The 17,511-nt window shown below is 42.1% G+C and overlaps 1 protein-coding gene and 1 long non-coding RNA gene across 2 annotated transcripts in view; both read right to left on the bottom strand.

The window, feature by feature from the left end:
- The window catches only part of LOC115124322 (protein unc-13 homolog A-like), a 157,008-nt gene extending 153,700 nt beyond the window's left edge, over positions 1-3,308 (bottom strand). The window contains exon 1 of the mRNA XM_065006068.1: positions 3,205-3,308. Within this exon, the coding sequence (XP_064862140.1) occupies positions 3,205-3,308 (104 nt within the window). The remainder of the gene's footprint in view (positions 1-3,204) is intronic.
- A 4,759-nt stretch (positions 3,309-8,067) lies between these two features.
- LOC115101723 (uncharacterized) lies at positions 8,068-17,492 on the bottom strand. The gene is made up of 3 exons (XR_003859346.2): positions 17,009-17,492; positions 16,644-16,888; positions 8,068-11,401 (listed from the first exon to the last, which is right to left on the bottom strand). It is a non-coding gene; the product is annotated as an uncharacterized LOC115101723 (long non-coding RNA).
- Positions 17,493-17,511: the final 19 nt, after the last annotated feature.

The raw sequence follows: 17,511 nt of genomic DNA on the forward strand, positions 1-17,511 counted from the left end.
CATTTTTGTCCCCTCCAGTTTTATCATTGGAATGTGATGCAAAACGAGGCAATGGTGTGTTTTAGGACCATGCTGTTTGGAGTGTTTATCTGACCGGATGAAAAAATAATTATATCCCCCCACTTGTAAAAACCAAAGTTGCGCCCCTGCCAACAATATTACCTTTTTCTAAGTAGTGAGAACTCTAGGGAGCAGGCAATGTTGAAAGACATTTTGTACTTCTCTTAAATTTAGTTTTGTAATTTGATAATACAAGCAGACAACAAGAAAATTGCATTTGAAAAAGGTGCTGTGATACAATGGGGTAACCTAGGTAGGCCTAAACATAGGTTGTTTTCCCCCACAGGCGGGCAGGGTAGGGATGTTCTACAGTATCTAAGTCTATAGAACTACAGTATAGGTCAGGGGACACCTGGGGGTTCACAACGGGGTCCCAGGCAATCTTTTTACAGGGCCTATATGATCAAAACAGGATGAATCAAAATCATTTTTAAACCCCTACAAACTTCACTTTGATTTTCTCTCCTCAGTTCCTCCAACTGTCTGTGTTGGTTTTCATGGCTATAAGAGATGCCTCTTGGGCTGATATTGCATTATTAGAGTGCTATCAGAAAGCAACTAATATTATCATTCACTGTGTTCCTTTCACTAGTCTCCATGTCTGTTTCCTTCAACTAGGACTCTCAAGACCCTCCAAATCACTACTGCTAACACACACGGATCACTCTCAAACTATGTTCTGCTTTCACCCTTATTGCAAGGTTTTTAAACACACACACACAAAAAAAAACTTTCTCTGTATTGGAAGGTATTGTTTTCCTTTCAGTCTACCCTTACAATGTTACTCTTAATATTTATTACCAATTTCTGTTGGATATGCACTTTCTACTTCAAATTGAAATGTCTATTTTAAGATTAACATGCAATGCACTGAATTTATAAAATACATAGGCCAATTCAGAAGGGAAGAGAAACTTTGAAGGGAGCTTCCGTTTTAAAGGTGGCTCTCGAGACTAGTCTCTTTCTGGGATCAACTTTCACAACTTGGCACTGTCTACCAGTCCCTATAGATGGCGTGCTCTGTCCATACGAAGTCTCTACCTAGCAAGTTAAACTCTAATAACCCATTATACATTAATTTCTCGTAATACTTTTTACACCACTTACGTACCTCTTGGTACATGTGGGTGTGCAAGTTGTATATTATTATTGTTTTTCTTAATCAGATCTCTAGTAACCCATTATATTCTTCATATATTACTTTATCTATAGTAACCCATTATTCTCTTCATATGTTACTTTATCTCTAGTATAACAGCATATTCAAGAATAGAACTTTCTCCTTTCATATCTCCACATACATAATAACATTATACCATCCAACTCCACTGATCAGACATGCTATTCTTGTTATCTCTAATGAGACTTGTTACCCTCTGAGACATGTTGTTCTCGTTAATAATGAGATGTGTTATCATGTTAGCCTCATTACCAATGAGACATGTTATCCTCTGAGACATGTTACCCTCAAATGCGATCCTTAGACATGTTATCCTCGACCTGTAGATCCGAAGGGCAGTGGTGGACTTTTTTTTTTTTTTTTAAGTTTTTACATCCACACCACCCCATGTGCATCTTCAACGATTCGTAAATGCCTTCAATAGCAATAACACCTCATGCTATTATCAGTGTTTCAGACCACGTAGACTTTTCTATCATTACATCCTATGCACCATATGTATCTTCAACGGTTCTCTTGCCGCTACTTCCCATACATATTAAACACCCCATGCTCAATAACACCTCGTGCTAGTAGTCCCAGACTATGATGGGTGGTGGTGGATGGAACCCCTAGGTAACAGAACCGTAGATAATGTTATAGATTGAAAAAGTCAGCTCACACAGAACTGAAAAAGTCAACTCACACAGAACTGGTTGGGGTATTCATTCAGACCTCTTTCACACAGGAGCTAGTCCCCCGACAGCTCTCATTCACTCAGTACTTAATAGCTACATTTCAATACTCTTATTAGCTAAATTTCAATCCTCTTATTATCCAAACTTCAATCAGCTTAATATCCAAATCCTTTCCACACTCACACAACTTTAATTATCTTCATTCACATAGTACTATTCCCAAACACACTCTGTAATCTTCGTTACTTCCTATGCACCATTTGTATATTTCACATACATATATAATAACGCCACATGCTATTAGTAGTGGCTGCAGACCACATAGACACTTCTCTTATAAATGCCTACAGACAGTTGTCAGCGGGGCTTTTCATGGTACCGTTACACCTTCCCTCAGGTCTTTTCATAAGACTAGTGAATAGCCTTCTCCTATAAGACTATGGGTACCTTTTAATGCATTACTCGGCTTCATTTGATTGGTTTAATCATTTGTTTTCTTTTTACACAAATTCATTTAAATTTACTTAATGAAATTCATAAGTCATGTCCCTCAATTGTTTGCAGATGATGCATCTCCTCCTGGGCAGCTCACAGTAAGGGTCTGGTCTGGGCAGGTCCTCGCCCTCTTTTGGTCAGACGGGAATTTCCCTCACGCTTCACAAAATGCGCCACCAGCTTTCCTCACAGACCCTCACTGGAAAGCTCCGCAGGCAGAATCAATCATCATGCTCCAGATACTCAACTAGTCTAAAGAAGGATGTGATGCTTCCCATGGGAGATCAGATGAGGGTAACTGGTTTCTTTTGTTTTATACATAGTCATCTTCTTGTGACATATTTCTCGATCTCTCTTTTCATAAAAGGCCAGTAAAATCATTCTCTCGCGAGGTTGAGCACTCGTTCTGTGCCAACATGGTCCATGTCATCATGGAGATGCTTCAGTACAGTTTGTTTGTACTTAACATAGAGAACAAGCTGTCGTCTCTCACTTGTCCTTCGATACAGTAATCCATCCCCAAGGGAAGTTTACTCCACTCATGTATTAATTTCCTTGTAAGCATTCATTGTTCTCCACGTGATCCTTGGTCAGCATCCTGAGAAGCTAGGTTCAAGACTGCAACACAGGCAACGTCCTTCTTCTGAGCAGCCTGGCTCACTTCCCAGGTGGGGAGGACAGCATCCTGTGACAGCTCCTCAGTCACATATTTGTTTATGTCAAGAGGCAAGAGAGACAAGGTGTCGGCGTCAATGTTTATTTTGCAAAGCCTGACTGATCTTTATCAGGTACCGGACCAACGGTCTTGACGACCTTGAAGACTTCCTCCGCCGACAGCGTATATGCAGGCTCTTCCTGATGTCCCTCACCATGCTCTTCCTCTCACTGCTCGACATGGCAACCTCTTCCTCTATCCCTCACGAGGGTCAAACGCAGTCCCAAATATTAGATTCACTGGATTGGCATCCTCCAGCAGGTGATGCCGGTCCCAGACGAGCGCCCAAAAATCTGTAACAGATCCCGGTTTAGGACAAAGTCAGCAGATAATAGTATCCTGTAAAATAGGAGCAACGATGAGACTGGAAATAAGGTGTCTGATTCGTGGACAGCTTCACTAAGAATTAATTAAACATATTTTCAAAATATATCTTTAGTATTTTCCTTTTTCTTTTGGTATCAAAAATAATAATTGCATAAATAAAATAACCACTCACGTATACATCATACATCAAAAAACGTGGAAATTTATTTGGACCAAAATCCTATCTAACTCATTCACACCGCCCTATTCACAGCTTAAAACTTTTAATTTAACTAGCACACATAGGTAGAAATACAGAGCAATGCATTCACTAAACCACACTGAGCTGATCTTCCACTTCAAATGAACCACTGCCAGTGCCACGAGGTTACTGAACTTACAGAAACGAAAGCTAGAAAACATTTCTAAAATACAAACAATATCAAAAAAACATATCAAATCAGATCAAATTTTAATTTGTCACATACACATGGTTAGCAGATGTTAATGCGAGGGTAGCGAAATGCTTGTGCTTCTAGTTCCGACAATGCAGTAATAACCAACAAGTAATCTAGCTAACAATTCCAAAACGACTACCTTATAGACACAAGTGTAAGGGGGTAAGAATATGTACATAAAGATATATGAGTGAGTGATGGTACAGAGCGGCATAGGCAAGATACAGTAGATGGTATTGAGTGCAGTATATACATATGAGATGAGTATGTAAACAAAGTGGCATAGTTAAAGTGGCTAGTGATACATGTATTACATAAAGATGCAGTAGATGATATAGAGTACAGTATATACATATACATATGAGATGAATAATGTAGGGTATGTAAACATTATATTAGGTAGCATTGTTTAAAGTGGCTAGTGATATATTTTACATCATTTCCCATTATTAAAGTGGCTGGAGTTGAGTCAGTGTGTTGGCAGCAGCCACTCAATGTTAGTGGTGGCTGTTTAACAGTCTGATGGCCTTGAGATAGAAGCTGTTTTTCAGTCTCTCGGTCCCAGCTTTGATGCACCTGTACTGACCTCGCCTTCTGGATGATAGCGGGGTGAACAGGCAGTGGCTCGGGTGGTTGTTGTCCTTGATGATCTTTATGGCCTTCCTGTGACATCGGGTGGTGTAGGTGTCCTGGAGGGCAGGTAGTTTGCCCCCGGTGATGCGTTGTGCAGACCTCACTACCCTCTGGAGAGCCTTCCGGTTGTGGATGGAGCAGTTGCCGTACCAGGCGGTGATACAGCCTGACAGGATGCTCTCGATTGTGCATCTGTAGAAGTTTGTGAGTGCTTTTGGTGACAAGCCGAATTTCTTCAGCCTCCTGAGGTTGAAGAGGCGCTGCTGCGCCTTCTTCACGATGCTGTCTGTGTGGGTGGACCAATTCAGTTTGTCTGTGATGTGTACGCCGAGGAACTTAAAACTTACTACCCTCTCCACTACTGTCCCATCGATGTGGATAGGGGGGTGTTCCCTCTGCTGTTTCCTGAAGTCCACAATCATCTCCTTAGTTTTGTTGACGTTGAGTGTGAGGTTATTTTCCTGACACCACACTCCGAGGGCCCTCACCTCCTCCCTGTAGGCCGTCTCATCGTTGTTGGTAATCAAGCCTACCACTGTTGTGTCGTCCGCAAACTTGATGATTGAGTTGCAGGCGTGCGTGGCCACGCAGTCATGGGTGAACAGGGAGTACAGGAGAGGGCTCAGAACGCACCCTTGTGGGGCCCCAGTGTTGAGGATCAGCGGCGTGGAAATGTTGTTGCCTACCCTCACCACCTGGGGGCGGCCCGTCAGGAAGTCCAGTACCCAGTTGCACAGGGCGGGGTCGAGACCCAGGGTCTCGAGCTTGATGACGAGCTTGGAGGGCACTATGGTGTTAAATGCTGAGCTGTAGTCGATGAACAGCATTCTCACATAGGTATTCCTCTTGTCCAGATGGGTTAGGGCAGTGTGCAGTGTGGTTGAGATTGCATCGTCTGTGGACCTATTTGGGCGGTAAGCAAATTGGAGTGGGTCTAGGGTGGAGGTGATATGGTCCTTGACTAGTCTCTCAAAGCACTTCATGATGACGGAAGTGAGTGCTACGGGGCGGTAGTCGTTTAGCTCAGTTAAACTTCCGGCGCCGACAGAGATGGCCGCCTCGCTTCGCGTTCCTAGGAAACTATGCAGTTTTTTGTTTTTTTGCGTGTTATTTCTTACATTAGTACCCCAGGTCATCTTAGGTTTCATTACATAGAGTCGAGAAGAACTACTGAACATAAGAGCAGCGTCAACTCACCATCAGTACGACCAAGAATATGACTTTCGCGAAGCGGATCCTGTGTTCTGCCTTTCACCCAGGACAACGGAATGGATCCCAGCCGGCGACCCAAAAAAACGACTTCGTAAAAGGGGGAAATGGAGTGGTCTTCTGGTCAGACTCCGGAGACGGGCACATCGTGCACCACTCCCTAGCATTCTTCTCGCCAATGTCCAGTCTATTGACAACAAGGTTGATGAAATCCGAGCAACGGTAGCATTCCAGAGGGACATCAGAGACTGTAACGTTCTTTGCTTCACGGAAACATGGCTCACTGGAGAGACGCTATCGGAATCGGTGCAGCCAGCTGGTTTCTCCACGCATCGCGCCGACAGAAACAAACATCTTTCTGGTAAGAAGAGGGGCGGGGGCGTATGCTTCATGGTTAACGTGACGTGGTGTGATCATAACAACATACAGGTACTCAAGTCCTTCTGTTCACCTGATTTAGAATTCCTCACAATCAAATGTCGACCGCATTATCTTCCAAGGGAATTCTCTTCGATTATAATCACAGCCGTATATATTCCCCCCCAAGCAGACACATCGATGGCTCTGAACAAACTTTATTTGACTCTTTGCAAACTGGAATCCATTTATCCGGAGGCTGCATTCATTGTAGCTGGGGATTTTAACAAGGCTGATCTGAAAACAAGACTCCCTAAATTTTATCAGCATATCGATTGCGCAACCAGGGCTGGAAAAACCTTGGATCACTGCTATTCTAACATCCGCAACGCATATAAGGCCCTGCCCCGCCCTCCTTTCGGAAAAGCTGACCACGACTCCATTTTGTTGATCCCTGCCTACAGACAGAAACTAAAACAAGAAGCTCCCGCGCTGAGGTCTGTTCAACGCTGGTCCGACCAATCTGATTCCACACTCCAAGACTGCTTCCATCACGTGGACTGGGATATGTTTCGTATTGCGTCAGACAACAACATTGAGAAATACGCTGATTCGGTGAGCGAGTTCATTAGAACGTGCGTTGAAGATGTCGTTCCCATAGCAACGATTAAAACATTCCCAAACCAGAAACCGTGGATTGATGGCAGCATTCGCGTGAAACTGAAAGCCCAAACCACTGCTTTTAATCAGGGCAAGGTGACCGGAAACATGACCGAATACAAACAGTGTAACTACTCCCTCCGCAAGGCAATCAAACAAGCTAAGCGTCAGTATAGAGACAAAGTAGAATCTCAATCTCATATATACACACTTTTCTACATTGTAGAATAATAGTGAAGTCATCAAAACTATGAAATAACACATATGGAATCATGTAGTAACTAAAAAAGTGTTAAATAAATCAAAATAGATTTTAAATTAGATTCTTCAAAGTAGCCACCCTTTGCCTTGATGACCGCTTTGCTCTTGGCATTCTCTCAACCAGCTTCAAGAGGTAGTCACGTGGAATTACATTTCAATTAACAGGTGCGCCTTGTGGAATTTCTTTCCTTCTTAATGCATTTCAGCCATTCAGTTTTGTTGGGCTAGAAGATAGAAGATAGTCCTATTTGGTAAAAGACCAAGTCCATATTATGGCAAGAACAGCTCAAATAAGCAAAGAGAAACGACAGTCCATCATTACTTTAAGACATGAAGGTCAGTCAATATGGAAAATCTCAAGAACTTTCAAAGTTTCTTCAAGTGCAGTCCCAAAAACCATCATGCCCTATGATGAAACTGGCTCTCATGAGGACCACCACAGGAAAGGAAGATGCAGAGTTACCTCTGCTGCAGAGGATAAGTTCAGTAGAGTTAACTGCACCTCAGTAGCCGCAAAACACCAATCTCAACATCAATAGTGAAGAGGCAACTCTGGGATGCTAGCCTTCTAGGCAGAGTTGGAAAGAAAAAGCCATATCTCAGACTGGCCAATAAAAATAAAATATTAAGATGGGCAAAAGAACACAGACACTGAACAGAGGAACTCAGCCTAGAAGGCCAGTCGCCTCTTCAATGTTGACATTGAGACTGGTGATTTGCAGGTACTATTTAATGAAGCTGCCAGTTGAGACTTTTGAGGGGTCTGTTTCTCAAGCTAGACACTCTAATGTACTTGTCCTCTTGCTCAGTTGTGCTCCGGGGCCTCCCACTCCTCTTTCTATTCTGGTTAGAGCCAGTTTGCTCTGTTCTGTGAAGAGAGTTGTACACAGCGTTGTACGAGATCTTCAGTTTCTTGGCAATTTCTCACATGAAATAGCCTTCATTTATCAGAACAAGAATAGACTGACAAGTTTCAGAAGAAAGTTCTTTGATTCATTTTGAGCCATTTTGAGCCTGTAATCGAACCCACAAATGATGATGCTCCAGACACTCAACTAGTCTAAAGAAGGACAGTTTAATTGGTTCTTTAATCAGCACAACAGATTTCAGCTGTGCTAACATAATTGCAAAAGGGTTTTCTAATGATCAATTAGCCTTTTAAAATGATAAACTTGGATTAGCTAACACAACGTGTCAGGAAGTTAAAACTTAATTGCAAATGGGTCTTCCAAATGGACAACGACCTCAAGCATACTTCCAAAGTTCTGGACAACAAAGTCAAGGTATTGGAGTGGCCATCTCAAAACCCTGACCTCAATCCCATAGAAAATGTGTGGACAGAACTGAAAAAGTGTGTGCGAGCAAGGAGGCCTACAAACCTGACTCAGTTACACCAGCTCTGTCAGGAGGAATGGGCCAAAATTCACCCAACTTATTGTGGGAAGCTTGTGGAAGTCCACCCGAAACGTTTGACCCATGTTAAACAATTGAAATGCAATGCTACCAAATACTAATTGAGTGTTTTCAAACTTCTGACCCACTGAGAATGTGATGAAAGAAATAAAAGCTGAAATAAGTCATCCTCTCTACTATTATTCTGACATTTTACATTCCTAAAATAAAATGGTGATCTAATTGACCTAAGACAGTGACTTTTTACGAGGATTAAATGTCAGGAATTGTGAAAAACGGAGATAAATGTATTTGGCTAAGGTGTATGTAAACTTCCGACTTCAACTGTATATATGGGGGATTGGAAATGATGCAGACAATTACATTGATGGAAGCAACAAATCAGCAATATTAAGCTGATCCACCATTAAATTAAAATTTGGAAGTGCTAGGTTAAAACTTCACTAGGGTAGGGGGCACTATTTTCACTTCCAGGTGAAAAGCGTGCCCAAAGTAAACTGTCTGCTACTCAGGCGCAGAAGCTAGGATATGCATATAATTGGTTGGATAGAAAACACTCTAAAGATTCCAAAACTGTTAAAATAATGTCTGTGAGTATAACAGAACTGATTTGGCAGACGAAAACCTGAGAACATTTTTTATGTTTTTTATGTTTGTAGTTTTCTATTAAATGCCATTACAGTATCCATTGACTTAGGACTCAAATTACACTTCCTAGATGTCAACAGTCTTTAGAAATTGTTTCAGGCTTGTATTCTGAAAAATTAGAGAGTCAGACCACTCTGAATGAGTGGACCCTACAGTGTCACAGAGATTTTTCATGCACGCGACCAAGAGCCTCTTTCTTGTTTACCTTTTATATTGACAACGTTATTGTCTGGTTGAAATATTATTGATTATTTAGGCTAAAAACAACCTGAGGATTGATTATAAACATCTTTTGAATTGTTTCTACGAACTTTACAGATACTATTTGGATTTTTTGTCTGCCTGTTGTGACTGCGTTTGAACAAAATTGAGGTTTTTGGATATAAACAGGGACTTTATCGTACAAAACAAACATTTATTAAGTAAATGGTTGTCTTGTGAGTGCAACCATATGAAGATCATCAAAGGTAAGTGATTAATTTTATCTCTGTTTCTGACTTGTGTAACTCCTCTACTTGGCTGGTAACTGTTTGCAATGACTTGTCTGCTGGGCGCTGTTCTCAGATAATCGCATGGTATGCTTTCGTCGTAAAGCCTTTATGAAATTTGACACCGTGGTTGGATTAACAAGAAGTTCATCTTTAAACCGATGTATAACACTTGTATGTTTTATGAATTTTTATAAGGAGTATTTGTTTTTGAATTTGGTGCTCTGCAATTTCACTGGATGTTGGCCAGATGGACCGCTAGCGTCCCACGTACCCTGGTGAGGTTTTAAAGATAACCCAATTTAGGTAATTTTGACAACCCAGCACTGGGTCAATACTGGCCAAACACAGATTGCCGTAATTCAACCCAGCAGGTTTGGGTTGTGCTTCTAATCCAGTGTCATGGGTTGAGCGCTTGACCCAACTGCTAGGTAAATTAGACTATATTGCTGGGTTTAAAAAAAAACAGTGTGTTGGGTTGGGGGATTGACCCAGCAGCTGGGTAATTTATGTTATCCTTGGGATGTTTTCAGTGTCATCCTAATTTCAATTTTGCTTGCATATTTTTGCATCCCATCCCTTCCCTTACCTAACTGTATTTCAGAACATACATCACGTCAGAGAATGTACAAGAATATATATATTTTTAAATAGCACATTGAAACAAAGCCCTATTGTCTAAATACTGTGTGTATTATTTCACAAGATAAGATTTCATAAAATAGGATTGATTATTAGAATGTATTTATATTATTTCATGAACCAAACATTCCAAACATCAGACTAAAGCCTCAGTTGAAATTGATGTGCACACTTGCGTGCATGTGACACTGTCTGTCTTAAGTGGTATTAACACAGATCTGTGGGGGGCGGCAGGGTAGCCTAGTGGTTAGAGCATTGGACGGTTACAAGTTCAAATCCCAGAGCTGACAAGGTACAAATCTGTCGTTCTGCCCCTGAACAGGCAGTTAACCCACTGTTCCTAGGCCTTCATTGAAAATAAGAATTTGTTCTTAACTGACTTGACTAGTAAAATAAAGGTAAAAAAATAAAAATAAAATACCACTTAAGGCAGAGGTAAATCAGTAGATATTCACGTTCACTGACACACTTCGACTATGTTAGGTGACAGCACACACATGCTGTTTTGCCATACAATAATGGTCTACATTTGGGTCGAATTAAAACATTGTTACACAGAACAAGTGTAAAATATTACATTTGAAGGTCACTATACTAAGGACATGGACTAATGACTCAATCACAATCCCCAAAATGTAACATTTGTATTTAAAATAAATTGTTACGATAGAATGAATATGTACCAGAACATGCTTCAGTAGTTATACTAAAGGCAAATGAGATGTACTGTAGGCAAAAAGCAGGCACAAATGCAATTTAAACAGCTAGAAATAGTGCCTTAAGAGCAATGGAATGAGAACCTTGTGGCTCATCCAGCCATCCATTGATCTATTAATTCACAGGAACACTTGTTTCCTCTGGTCCCTTCTCACACTACATACAAGAGCAGATACTTATCCACTATTGTTCAGTGGAAAAAATACATGCTCGCAACAGTCTTACTGCAGGAGATACTATATCTGGCAGCTGATACACCATGGTCTATAGGAATTCCCATGCTGGGGCAAAGTGGGAAAGTTGATATCAAACACATAATAAGACTTGAAGCACACATCCTGTGACCCAAGCAGTGTACCTTGCTCCAATGCCGGTCCACTAATGACTGTAAACATCCGTGAGCAGTCCCGAAGAACCAACACAAATGGGTAGGGTCTGGTCACCTCCACCTGGTGCAGGTACTCAACCATGTTGGTCTCAACCTGTTAGAGAAAATATTTGATTTTAGAATATGAGAACTTTTGCAAAGCATGGAGGCACACTGACAATGCCATCTCACTATTTATTTGGTATATTTTACAGCCATTTACGTCAAATCAACACCCAATCCCTGTTTGATGTCTACATCTTCCATTCATTTGAGTTTGAGCCTGGGGCTCATAGGTTCACTTTAAAAATACTTTAAAGTATTTTTTTTCTTCACTTTATTTAACCAGGTAGGCCAGTTGAGAACAAGTTCTCATTTACAACTGTGACCTGGCCAAGATAAAGAAAAGCAGTGCGACAAAAACAACAACAGTTACGCATGGGATAAGCAAACGTACAGTCAATAACAATAGAAAAATCTATGTACAGTGTGTGCAAATATAATAACATTAGAGAGGTAAGGCAATAAATAGGCCATGGTGTTACAATTTAGCATTAACACTGGAGTGATAGATGTGCAGATGATGATGTGTAAGTAGAGATACTGGGTTGCAAAAGAGCAAAAAATAAAAAACAATATGGAGATGAGGTAGTTGGGTGTGCTATTTACAGATGGGCTGTGTTCAGGTACAGTGATCGGTAAGCTGCTCTCACAGCTGATGCTTAAAGTTTGTGAGGGAGATATAAGTTTCCAGCTTCAGTAATTTTTGAAATTCGCTCCAGTCATTGGCAGCAGAGAACTGGAAGTAGAGGCAGCCAAAGGAGTTGTTGGCTTTGGGGATGACCAGTGAAATATACCTGCTGGAGCGCGTACTACGGGTGAGGGTTGCTATGGTGACCAGTGAGCTGAGATAAGGCAGGACTTTACCTAGCAAAGACTTATAGATGGCCTGGAGCCAGTGAGTTTGGCGACGAATATGTAGCGATGGCCAGCCAAGGAGAGCATACAGGTCGCAGTGGTGGGTAATATATGGGGCTTTGGTGACAAAATGGATGACACTGTGATAGACTACATCCAATTTGCTGAGTAGAGTGTTGGAGGCTATTTTGTAAATGACATCACCGAAGTCAAAGATCGGTAGGATAGTCAGTTTTACGAGGGTGTGTTTAGCAGCATGAGTGAAGGAGGTTTTGTTGCGTAAGAGGTAGACGATTCTAGATTTAATTTTGGATTGGAGATGCTTTAATGTGAGTCTGGAAGGAGAGTTTAACCAGACACCTAGGTATTTGTAGTTGTCCACATATTCTAAGTCAGAACCGTCCAGAGTAGTGATGCTAGGCGGGCAGGTGCGGGCGGCAATCGGTTGAAGAGCATGCATTTATTTCTACTTGCATTTAAGAGCAGTTGGAGGCCACGGAAGGAGTGTTGTATGGCATTGAAGCTTGTTTGGAGGTTTGTTAACACAGTATCCAAGGAAAGGCCCAATGTATACAGAATGGTGTCGTCTGCGTAGAGGTGGATCAGAAAATCACCAGCAGCAAGAGCGACATCATTGATGTATACAGAGAAAAGAGTCGGCCCGAGAATTGAACCCTGTGGCACCCCCATGGAGACTGCCAGAGGTCCGGATAACAGGCCCACCGATTTGACACACTGAACTCTATCTGAGAAGTAGTTGGTGAACCAGGCGATGCAGTCATTTGACAAACCAAGGCTATTGAGTCTGCCGATAAGAATGCGGTGATTGACAGTCGAAAGCCTTGGCCAGGTCGATGAAAATGGCTGCACAGTAGTCTTTTATCTATGGCTGTTATGATATAGTTTAGGACTTTGAGCGTGGCTGAGGTGCACCCATGTCCAGCTCGGAAACCAGATTGCATAGTTGAAAAGGTACGGTGGGAATCGAAATGGTCGGTGATCTGTTTTTTAACTTGGCTTTCGAAGACTTTAGATAGGCATCGCAGGAAGGATATATGTCTATAGGTCTATAACAGTTTGGGTGTAGAGTGTCTCCCCCTTTGAAGAGGGGGATGACCGTGACAGCTTTTCAATCTTTAGGGATCTCAGACGATATGAAAGAGAGGTTGAACAGGTTAGGGGTTGCAACAATTTCAGCAGATAATTTTAGAAAGAGAGGGTCTAGATTGTGTAGCACAGCTAATTTGTAGGGATCCAGATTTTGCAGCTCTTTCAGAACATCAGCTATCTGGATTTGGGGGTAAAGGAGAAGCGGGGGGGCTTGGGCAAGTTGCTGCGGGGGGTGCAGAGCTGTTGGCCGGGGTAGGGGTAGCCAGGTGGAAAGCACGGCCAGCCGTAGAAAAATGCTTATTGAAATTCTCGATTATCGTATATTTATTGGCGGTGACAGAGTTTCCTAGCCTCAGTGCAGTGGGCAGGTGTTCTTATTCTCCATGGACTTTACGGTGTCCCACAACTTTTTGTAATAAGTGCTACAGGATGCAAATTTATGTTTGAAAAAGCTAGCTTTAGCTTTCCTAACTGACTGTGTATACTGGTTCCTGACTTCCCTGAAAAGTTGCATATCACGGGGGCTATTCGATGCTAATGCAGTACGCCACAGGATGTTTTTGTGCTGGTCAAGGTGAGTAAAGTCTGGAGTGAACCAAGGGCTATATCTGTTTTTAGTTCTCCATTTTTTGAATTGGGCATGCTTATTTAAGGTGGTGAGGAAAGCACTTTTAAAGAACAACCAGGTGTCCTCTACTGATGGGTTGAGGTCAATATGCCACAATACCTGGGCCAGGTTGATTAGAAAGGCCTGCTCGCTGAAGTGTTCTAGGGAGCGTTTGACAGTGATGAGGGTTGGTTGTTTGACCGTGGGCCCATTACGGACACAGGCAATGAGGCAGTGATCGCTGAGATCCTGGTTGAAGACAGCGGAGGTTGGTCAGGATGATATCTATGAGGGTGCCCATGTTTGCGGATTTAGGGTTGTACCTGGTCGGTTCCTTGATAACTTGTGTGAGATTGAGGGCATCTAGCTTAGATTGTAGGACGGCCGGGGTGCTAAGCATATCCCAGTTTAGGTCACCTAACAGTACGAACTCTGAAGATAGATGGGGGGCAATCCATTCACATATGGTGTCCAGAGCACAGCTGGGGGCTGAGGGGGGTCTAAAACAAGTGGCAACAGTGAGAGACTTATTTATGGAAAGGTGGATATTTAAAAGTAGAAGTTCGAACTGTTTGGGCACAGACCTGGATAGCATGACAGAATTCTGCAGGCTAACTCCGCCCCCTTTGGCAGCTCTACCTTGACGGAAAATGTTGTAGTTAGGGATGGAAATTTCTGAATTTTTGGTGGCCTTCCTAAGCCAGGATTCAGACACGGCTAGGACATCAGGGTTGGTGGAGTGTGCTAAAGCAGTGAATAAACTCAAATTTAGGCATGTGTAGCCGAGTGATCATAGGGTCCAATGAGGTGTGTCAGGTAGCCGTTTGGTAGTCGCTACTATGATAGGCGAGCAGGAGGCATGCCGTTCGGAAAGCTAGCGGGCCGGGGCTAGCAGATGGGTCTAAGGCGACATCACAACGGAAAAGCCTGTTGAAACCACATCAGACGATTACGTCGGCAGACCAGTCATGATGGATCGGCTGGGGCTCCGTGTCGGCAATAAAGGGTCCAGGCCAATTGGCAAAAGAGGTATTGTAGCCCGCGAATTATCGGGTATACCTCTTCGGCTAGCCGCGAGATGGGCCTAGCTCGAGGCTAGCCCAAGGCTAACTGGTGCTTGCTTCGGGACAGAGGCATTAGCCAGCAGTAGCAGCTAGCTAGCTGCGATGATCTGGTGTAATGGCCCAGAACTTGCGGCAGGAATCCGGTGATGTAGTGGAGAAAAGCAGTCCGATATGCTCTGGGTTGAAATCGCACTGTGCAGACTGGCAGGTATTTACCGAGCAAAGCTGGCTGGTGTCTGAGCTAAAGGTGAAGACCGCTAGCCGTGGCTAACAGTGACTACTAGCTAGTAGCTAGTTAGCTGGGTAGCTTCTGATGGAGGTTCCAGTTATAACGTATAAAAATAGCAGATCCGTACCACACCTGCATTGCTTGCTGTTTGGGGTTTTAGGCTGGGATTCTGTACAGCACTTTGAGATATCAGCTGATGTACGAAGGGCTATATAAATACATTTGATTTGATTTGATTGGGGGAGGCGGGTTGCAGGAAAGTATATTTAGATCGTAGGTGGAAAGTGACATTAAAAATAAATACGATTTTTTTTTTGACGAAACCAAATATTTACATGGGACAAGACAAAAACACGTCTGACTGCTACGCCATCTTGGATAAGTAGTTTACTTTACTACTTATATTTTTGACAACTTTTACCCCACTACATTCATAAAGAAAATAATGTACTTTCTACTCCATACATTTTCCCTGACACCCAAAAGTACTAGTTACATTTTGAATGCTTAGCAGGACAGGAAAATGGTCTAATTCACACACTTAAAGAACTTTAAAAATGACTTAAATGTAAATGTAAAGAGAAAATCCCTGGTCATCCCTACTGCATCTGATCTGGCGGACTCACTAAACACAAATGCTTTGTTTGTAAATTATGTCTGAGTGTTGGTGTGTGCCCCTGGCTGTCCGTAAATTTTTTTTTTTAAATAAAATCGTGCTGTTAAGGAATGTGAAATTATTTATACTTTTACTTCTGATACTGATATTTTAGCAATCACATTTACTTTTGATACTTAAGTATATATAAAACTAAAAGTCAAAAAGTATTTGCTCAAGTAGAATTTTACTAGGTAACTTTCACTTTTACTTGAGTCATTTTCCATTAAGGCATCTTTACTTTTACTTAAGTATGACAGATGGGTACTTCTCCCACCACTGGTTAATTTACACAACACTAACAACGTTTCCATCCAACCATTTCATGCAGATGATTTGCCTGACGCATGAAGCCAAAACAGTGACAAAACCATCAGTAGAGCTGAAAATGCGATGGAGTCCCATTAAATATTTTTTCGGTACATGGTCAGTTAACGGCAAAAGTCATTTTTATATGCACTAGGTCATCACAAACAGCATTTTATGCGCCAAAAGTCAGTTTTCTCTAAACATCTCTGGTGCGAAAATGCGCATATTGTTTTATGCAGATTTGAGAATATTTGCATGAAAATCTGTCGCAAATTGGATGGAAACCTACCTAATCTCTTGGGAGTGTGTATATTTTGGAATGCTGTTCCTTTCATTCAAGGTTTATAAAATGCTATCATATCATTTCCCCATCAATCTCCCTATGCCTATCCACTATTTAAATGTACAGGCTGCAAGTCAGTTATGAACTTTCTAGTCTCGGGTAAGTGTGGAGTGGAGACAAACCTGTGCTGGCTCATCATCACCGAGTTCGTCAGGTGCTAGTGGCTGGGGTAACGGAGGTGCTTGTGATGTTAACCTCGTGCTGCTGGTGCTAACCATGGCTCATCTTGGTCAAGTTGCATTTGCTAGGCTTTTCAACCTCAGTTGTCTGGCTAGCAGGCTGCTCGGTGAGCTCGGCATCAGTCTCGACATGGTGGTCCTCCGTTTTTTTGGACTTGGCAGTGCCCAGACATTTTCGGATGTCCATGCTGATCAAAGTTAGCGTTAGCTATAATTATTCAGTGTATCACTAAGAAAACGAAATTAGCTGTCTGTAAATCTGAGATTTTTTGAACTTCCTAAACAAGGTAATGTAATGAAGACGGTACCTTTATGACATTGGGATGTTAACTACCAAATATGACATTATTACATCCCCTCCATCCTTCCTTCCTCAGTACATGAGCCACTCCGGCATATAGCTCTGTCCCGGCCTTCGCTACTGGCAGACACAGCGGCGCTACATTGGCAAAACCTGTCAATGAAGAAAGAATGCTGTTGTGGATAATGGTTAATCTAGGGTGTTTTATGTTCACCCCTTTAATACATGTTCATTCCTTATATTAAGCAAACCAGATGGCACAATGTTCTTGTTTTAAAAATGTACGGGAAGCAAGGGGTACACTCCAACATTGACATCATTTACAAACGAAGCACGTGTGTTTAGTCAGTCCGTCAGATCAGAGGCAGTATGGATGGCAAGGGATGTTCTGTTGATAAGTGCGTGAATTTGACTATTTCCCTGTCCGGCTAAGCATTCAAAATGTACTTTTGGGTGTCAAGTAATCCTTACTCCCTTTAGGAATTTAACATAAGTGAAGTAAAAGTAGTC

The sequence above is a fragment of the Oncorhynchus nerka genome, linkage group LG20 (genome assembly GCF_034236695.1).
Source record: "Oncorhynchus nerka isolate Pitt River linkage group LG20, Oner_Uvic_2.0, whole genome shotgun sequence".
NCBI lineage: Eukaryota > Metazoa > Chordata > Actinopteri > Salmoniformes > Salmonidae > Oncorhynchus > Oncorhynchus nerka.